This window comes from Antrostomus carolinensis, unplaced genomic scaffold (assembly GCF_000700745.2).
Source record: "Antrostomus carolinensis isolate BGI_N321 unplaced genomic scaffold, ASM70074v2 scaffold23568, whole genome shotgun sequence".
Lineage (NCBI taxonomy): Eukaryota > Metazoa > Chordata > Aves > Caprimulgiformes > Caprimulgidae > Antrostomus > Antrostomus carolinensis.
In genome coordinates, this window is record NW_010335341.1 from 11,683 (window position 1) to 19,908 (window position 8,226).

At 39.8% G+C, this 8,226-nt stretch overlaps 1 protein-coding gene across 1 annotated transcript in view; it reads right to left on the reverse strand.

Annotated features, from left to right (window-relative positions):
• Positions 1-8,226, reverse strand: part of LOC104530046 (NADPH oxidase 4) — a gene marked incomplete at its 3' end in the record, with an annotated part of 30,125 nt that overhangs the window by 718 nt on the left and 21,181 nt on the right. The window contains exons 7-8 of the mRNA XM_010174518.2: positions 6,412-6,492; positions 1,723-1,951 (exon numbers count right to left, since the gene is read on the reverse strand). Coding sequence (XP_010172820.1) covers positions 1,723-1,951; positions 6,412-6,492 — 310 coding nt within the window. The remainder of the gene's footprint in view (positions 1-1,722; positions 1,952-6,411; positions 6,493-8,226) is intronic.

Sequence of the window (8,226 nt, forward strand, 5' to 3'; positions counted from 1 at the left end):
ACCTAGGAGACCAGAGTGCTGTAAAACTGGTTAACCTTAATGGAAAAACACTTGTCTGACTTGCAATATTATTTGAATATTACCTTCTTTTAATGATGTCAGGTAAAAGCAAAAAACTAAGAAAGAACCATTCTTGTGCTACAGAATTTATGCTTATATTAAGCTGGTGTAAAATCATAGACAGGGGAGAGAAATGGGCACTTTTGAATCAATCAGGATTCCTTTGCCTCTGTGGAGGATGTGTACGCTATACAAATAATGCCCTGGAAATGCCCATTTCTCTGCACTGATTATATGGGGAGCCCTGAGTGATTACCTCAGATGGAGACATTTGCAGCTGCTCAGCTAAATCCCATCCTACAAGTCAATTACTAACAGCTTATGGCAGAGCTAACCACTAATTCCACATCTGCTCAGTTTTTCAAGCCATGACACTGAAGTGCTCTCAACCCTCAGCCATCTTCCCTTCCCAATTTTTGAAGTTACACATCAGCATCTCTTGCAACTATCAGAGTATTTAATTCCCTCAAGCACTTCTGGCCTTAAAAACTTCAGTAGCTCACAAGACCTAAGGCTTTCCTTTTTTTAGACTTACTATTGCTAAGTGCATAAAATACTTCCAAATAAAAGAAAGTCCTAAATTATGTTACAAGCTGCCAGGAGAACACTGAGTGGCCATGTCTTTCCACAGCTCTGCTCTTTCCCATAAATGGTTCTGAAGTAGGCATCTTAAGCCCCCAAGAAGACTGTTTGATGTCCCGTGGGTCTATATGGAGACAGATATACATTGATGCTTTTAATTCAGGATTATTACCACAAAAAAATACAAATCCAAATAACTCTGTTGGAGGACTTCAATGTAGAATTGATTGTTTCTTATTACATGCTCCACAGTAAAATGGGTTTCCCCTGTAGCTAGTAAGGGACAGATGTGTTCTACAGAAAACAAAGATAATAATAAAGATAAAATCCTGTGAGGTCTGTTATGGGACCACCTTGAAAAGTGGGCCTTGGACTTGTGAACTCCATATTCCCAAACTTCCTCAGCCTACTTGCCAATACAGGCCAGCTCATCTTTTCTCAAAAGAGAAAATTTGGATGAAGAAAAAGCTGCTGCTACAAAACATAAAGAAACAAAAGGAAAATGGAAAACAGAAAACGAAAAGGCTTTTTTTTCCCTACTGTCATCATACTCATTTACCCATGCCACACATAAAACAAGCCTGTCTACAAACAGGCTTTTCAAAGCCAAACTACAACCAACTGCAACCCAGAAATAAGTATCTGAACTTGCATCTGCATGGTAAAAAAAGATAATAAATGGGGTTTGATTATTTCAATTAACTACTGCCACACAATGCTTATAAAAGGACCTTATGAATACGTTATATAAATGTTTGCTCTGAAGTGCTATGCCATAATTTAAAATCACATTTACAGCAAGACATCTCTTACTTACATCTCTTACTGTGTCATAGTAAAAACAACATTACAGCCAATCTCTTGACATTTTTCCACCCTATTCTATGCACCACATTGTAATGTACTTCAAGGTTTAATACAGATTGTTTTTTTCCCACCAAATCTTTGAATGCCTGAAAAGGTTTTAATAATATTTTCCATTATTAAAACATCTGGTCTGGAAAAGCAGTAATTAGTGGTTATGGCTGACTGAAAGACTTGGCATGGCTTGTAATACCTGAAACGTCGGATCATACAGACCTCTGGGAAGTGTGACTGGAACTTGGGTTCCTCGGAACAAATTCTCATAAAGTTATTTTGTACAAAGGGTTCTGGTACTGATAAGTCCTCTGGGAAAGGCTCAGTAGTATAGTCAGGAAACATCTCTTCAAAAGCTTTTGAATCCGTCATATTCTCTTGCAGTGTTTTGTTAGGATTAAAGCAACCAGGAGGGTGTTCCTCTAAGTTGGTCTGATACTTGAGCACTCCCCTATAGGAAAATAAAAATATCAAAGACACTGAAGCAGCAGTCAAAACCAAGTAACTTATCTTAATTCAGACAGGGTTTTAGAAAGCAGTCACAAGGCTCATCTTCTGTAAGAATTTTTATTCTGTTTGCTTTCAGAACTTTCAGTGAGATTGAAGCTTTGCAACAATAGAGCCCTCTGTCACTAGAGGCAAGGTTTAACTTTTCCAGTTCACTTGGCATTCCCACATTGAACAGCCTCAAGCTTAATACTGCTTGAAAGGGGGAGATATTGTGGGAGCCTTGAAAAAAAATTAAATAATCGCATTTCCTGTTCAATCACAGCCAGGCTGTTTTCACTCATCCTCCCTACAGTCAGTAAGCCCCATTTTTTAAAGCAATCTGTAGCAGAAGTGGGCTAAGTTGCCAAATCATAAACTCCAGGAATGTTCCCACTACTTGGTGGTTATCAGGTTTGCACACAACAGTAAAATTTGCTCCTTTGAACATCATCTTGTGAAAAGAAAGAAAAAAAAAAAGAAAGTCCTGCATGATAGCCAAGGAACCTTTCTTGTAAATTATTTTGTGCAGTTCATGCTTGTTTTTTAAACTAAGTTAAATTTATAGTGAAATGAAGTGAGAGCTTCGCAGCTGCAGCTAGAAACTATGAAGAGAGAAGTGGAAACCTGAGACACTGGAGTATCTCAGCACATGAATGAATCATTGAAAACAGGCAGAACTGACAATACTAGTAATAAAATTCCTCAGAAGTACTACTTGCCTCCAAATCTGGATTTGATGGCAGTAAAACCACAGGGAGGAATATTTAAAAAAAAAAAAAAAAAAAAAAATGACAGCTATATAGGATTGTGATGGGTGGGAAATAAGGCACACGGACACAACACCTGGTGAGACATGCCCTCTGAGCATCAGGCCATGTAGTGAAGGCTCATGTCAAGTATAGGATCAAACATAAGGACCTATGCTCCCCCCATCCTCTCCCAAATATCCACACACAGCAGCAGCAGCGGTGACAGAGTTTAATTGACAAAAAAGATAGAAGTAGACATCTGCAATATTCCCAACTTAAATGGGCTCCGACAGGCTACTGGCAATCTTCCCTACTGAAATGTAGTCCTGACAGCTAGTAAAAATCTTCCCGCATGGTCCAGTGAATAATGTACAGCTTGGAAGTTAAACCTGCTCACTCTAAACTCCACATCCAACCCTGGGAGAATCACTTGGGAAGTGTCTGTGTGCCTACACCCATGCTTCTGGCTGTATTTATTGTCTGATCATGCCTATCACTTGCATCTGGCATCACTGTTGGTCATTGCATATTTGCAAAGTGACAGATACCCCTAGCATTATCCTGGTTCCCTGCTCCATAAATATTATGGTGCCTCAGGGATTTAGCTGGAAGCTACAGCACATGAGATATTTTTTCAATCAACCTTGTGTACACGCCTGCCAGCTGCTCTCACAGCTTCTCTGTTCTCAGAACATCCCAAAAGAGGATTCAGAGTTTTCCTTGAGACATGAATAGCTGAACTGCAAACATGAGCATCCCCTCCAGTGATCTCTACTTTGTTTAAACTATTACAAACACGCTAACTGAGTGGCAAACTGGGATGACAAAGCTGCCTGTTAACAGCAGCTGCAATGACTCCCATTTCTGAAGCTGTCAAGGCGAGGCAAGTTGTATTACATATCCAAGATCAGTTCCCTGAAAGGTTGAGTTCTGCACAACTCTTAAGGAGCATAAGGTATATCCTCACATATGTATATGGTACTTGAATACATAAAAATCAATATGCGTTTGTCAGTAAGAAGCAGACAGACATCTTCCGCAAACAAAAATGGGATAGACAAAAAGGGCAAGTCATATGAAAGCGTCCTACTGGCTGAGCAACACAGAATTCAGTCTATTTGCACAGGGATACCTTAACCTCTGCGCCTATTTTCCACCCCCAAAATAGAGATAACATTCATTTCTGGCTAGAGTTGTAAAATATATACCACTATTTCTTGAGATTTTTATAAGTTTCAGGTCAATGGTTCTCAATGCTTTTATACAGAACTACACCACTCCTATCTCCTCATCCATCTTCAGCTGCTCAACTCAAGATGAGTTGCTTGAGAGGTGTTCTAAAGGTCAATGTGTGTGTGGAATCTTAAGATTTTTTACCCTTTGGAAGATAAATCCTCGGGTAACTCTATTGACTCTTATTTTCAGCTCCTATGAACCAGTATTACCCACTTAACTCCATGGTAATACCAAATCTGGATCAGCTGAGGATCTGGCTCCAGATGTTTCAGATGTTTTGTAGCTCCTCATATTGGTACTAGAAACATCAACCTTCTGTTTTTACATGAACTACTTTTTCTTGTTGCTATTACTGGCTTAAAATATAGATAAATTAATGTAGATGTGCACCAAGCCTTAAGCCACTAAAATATTTGAAAGCTGCGTTGCAAGAAGTACAAGAGCAATAAAAGTCTTTATGGATAATTCCCTGAAAGATTCTCCTGTCCCTTAGGGGAGGGATGAAAGAACAAACCAATAACATATGACAGATGAATCATGTCACTTTATATACTGCTGAGAAGTGCTTGGCTACCCTGAAGAAGAGGATACTATAAGAATATACCTATAACAGTTTGAAACAAAATAAGAATCCAGGGATACTGTGGAAATGCTCAAAAGGAGAGACTCCCAAGACAGGTAAATCCTCACCCAATCTGCCTGCACAGCCCAGCCGCAGGAAATGCCTTGCTCTGTAGAGTAACTGGCCGTGTGCCTGAAAATCTCTAAGACATGCCATGTAGGAGTCATTTGGGCACCTAAGCGTGGGTGTCTAAGCTTCCTTTGCTCTCAGAAGAGATTTTTCTACTCAATATCACCAACAGAGCCCAGAAATCAATCCAGCTCACTTGAAGGTAGATCTTCGTAGCAGCAGGTTAGCTGAAGCATTCTCGTGGCTCCATTGACTGTATTTATTAGAACTCATTAGACTATAATGGGAGAAAGACACTTAGAAAACATGTAGAGACCTACATTTAGGCATCTTAACTTGAACTGACTCCCACTCTCCATGACTCATTCTTCTCCCACTTTTAACTGACACTCAGTTCCTTAGATTTGCACTGAACGACTTTCCAATTCCCTATTAAGGAGGCTGTGTATAAGATGCCTGTTTAACGCTACGCTTGGTGTATCCCTGCAGCCTTGGTTTGCAAACTTCTCCAGCTAGACTTCTTCCTTTGTGGAGCAGCAACATGGTTAAGAAGACAGTGGTCAAAGGATAATACAATGAAGGAGATTAATTAAACTGGATATGAAAAATATTCCAAAGACAACCACTGGAACAGATTGCCTAGGGAGGTTAGAGGACCTCAGTCACCAGATGTTTTCAAGAAGTTAGACAAACACCTGTCAAGAATAATTTAGCAAAAGTTCATCTTGCTCCGGGATGGGGAGAACAGGTTACATCCATCTTCCCCAGCGATGAACAAGAGCTATGCCATGGGGAAAAAAGAAAAAAAGAAAAAAAAGAAAAAAAAAGTCCCACAAAAAACCACAAGAAAAAACACCCACAGAGAACTGGAATTGTGTCCAGGACTTCCAATTGTTTTGAATTAATTATTTCAATTCACCACATCTCAAGCTGTGTTTGTTTTGTTTAACAACATATTCCCACCATGATCTTGCTAGGCCTAATTACCTTTCACTGTTTACTTGAAGCAGTGGTGCTCAGTGTCATACAGACATTCCAGCACCCCACGTTTCAGCAGATGTTTGATAACGTGGAGGAATAATCCTTGCTCAAATACACCTTCCCTCTTCCATACCAACCTCTGCACCTACATCCACAAGGGAAGCTTCAGAGATGTTGATGGACCAGATTTGCACACACTGTAACTTGTGGACACTGCTTTACCTTGCAGTAGAGCTGGGTTTGTGCCAGACACAGACCTGACCATCAGCTTCATGGCACACAAACACTTGTCTCATGTTTGTGAAAACAAGAAGAAAAACTAGTAAATTTTGTATCACAGGAATAAGAAAGAGATAATTAGGGAGATGACATTCCTTCCCTCTCCTTAAGAGTCAAAATGGAAGGTAGAGAGGTTAAAGAAAGGGATGAGCAACTCTATTTTACATCCTTCTCTCAGCAGCCAGGTACGAGGGGGCAGAAAAGAAATAATAATGTTTTCTTGATTTTCCACTAGAAACTAGTAAAATAGACAAGGAATAAACTTGAAAGTGAAGAAGTTTGTGCTAGCTGGCTGTAGTAACACACAATTCCCCAAGCTATGGTCTTATCATTATTTAAATAATAACCTGTTGAAAAACTGAAGTGCACAGCATCTTAAGAAGTTGGCCCACTGTGCACAACTGAGCTCGGGAAAGGAAGTTATCAAGGGAACTGCTCTTTCTGGTTGTGCTACAGGAAAAGGGATAGTGTTTTCCATTTACTTACCCAGAAACATGCAGCATCAGCAGCATATAGAAGACAAAGAAAAGGTTGTGTGTATACCAGAAGATGTCATAGTTTGAAACCCTGAAAAGAATAAACCATGGTTCAATGCTGTTTCACTCAGATGGAATCACTGCTAATTAAAAGCAGATCATTATACACCACATATCCATGAAGAACAGTCAAAGCCCAGTATGTGTTCCTACAGGCATACTGTACTTGCAAGCACTTAAGTGTTGAGAAGAACAAGTGACTCGCACAGAAGTAAAAAGCTGAGGAAAAAAAGATGAAGAACATAGAAATTCAGAGCCAGCTGAAGAACTCTTCTTAAATTAGGAGACTTCACTACTTTCATAGGTCCTACTTAGTCCCTATCAGATCCTTATAGCTAAAATAGTTCTTCAGCCTCCAGTCTCAAAACTCAACCTCTTTACAGCGAGTGCCTCCCTGTGTTCTCCCTGCCCCAATACAGGGCTGTGGTGTTTAATGTGTCACTTCTGGTACAACATACAAACAGGTAGCACAGATAGCAGCAGAAGAGCTGGTGGGAGAGGTAAAAGAAACCTGTGAGGGTATGGAGTGGAAGGAGATGCTGGACGAATGGGAACTAGAGGAAGGAGGCAACAAGGGGACAGGCAGGAGAATTTTCAGGGCAGGAGTCCACATATGGGACTCTAGGACTGATGGTCTTGGGAGGAACAAGAAAAACATCAGGATCAGGAGAGGTGAAGGGGAAAGAGGACTTCCTTTCATCAGTAATTTGTTAGGTAATGTAAAAAGAACCAAGACCAAAGAAAATACTCATCTGGAACTGTTTTCTGTTAAGCCTATTTGTTTTTTCTTGAGTAAAATAGTCACGAAAAAAACAACAACAACCAAATGGTTAAGAAAATACTCTACTTCATAGCACACAAACACACCTCTCATGACACAGCATGATAGGAGAGTCCAATCCAAAACAACAAAAAAAAAAAAACCTACCCCCATTCATAAGTCTAAACAATTATTAAATAAAAAAAAACCCTTAACTCTGAGAACATAGTTTAAGAAGCTACTCCTCCAACATAGCTAACTTTCTTCAGAATTTTTTTCCTTAGTGTAAAAGGCTCCTATGACCTTTTATATTAACAGCTAACTACTCTTGCTTCAATACATCTGAAACGTACACTGCATTTGTTTCTGTCAATACAGGACTTAGTTGTTTTCCTTCTCAAGACAGAAAAAATAATTTTGACATTCTGATGGCCACCAGAATAAAACCCAAGCAAGGGCAGTTTTAAGGAACTCAGCAAGAGCAAGGATCTCTGAACCCCCCCTCATCCTACCATCCTTCCCTCATTCAGCTTCACGCTAACACTTCCTCCTTGAGGCTGCTCAAACCATTTCTAACCACCCACACACACCCTGGTAGGCATCTCCATGCAGTCACTCAGCAGTATCTGTAAGAAGTTGTGGGAGTGAACATCAGTAAGATAAAAGTAAAGGATGATGGTGTGGGGAGTGGAAGTACAATGAGAAGGAACAAAGAGAATAGCATTTACCCCCAAACTCAAAGCAGGTCTTGGAGCTGTGGTTTAATTTGGTATCTTGCCACAATACCAAAAGCTGCACACTGAATCCATTTTTATTGAATCTTGAGCAGTTTTTTCAGAATGCACTAATTTTCCAAAATTTCAGTGATGGAAAGTCAATCCCAGCTTCTGACATGTTGTTTTCAACAGCTAATTATTATTAGTGATTGAAATTACTGTACACTTCTTGTCTGAATATGTCTAAATGTCAGTTTCCAGCCAGTTGAGCATTTTATTCTTCTTTCAG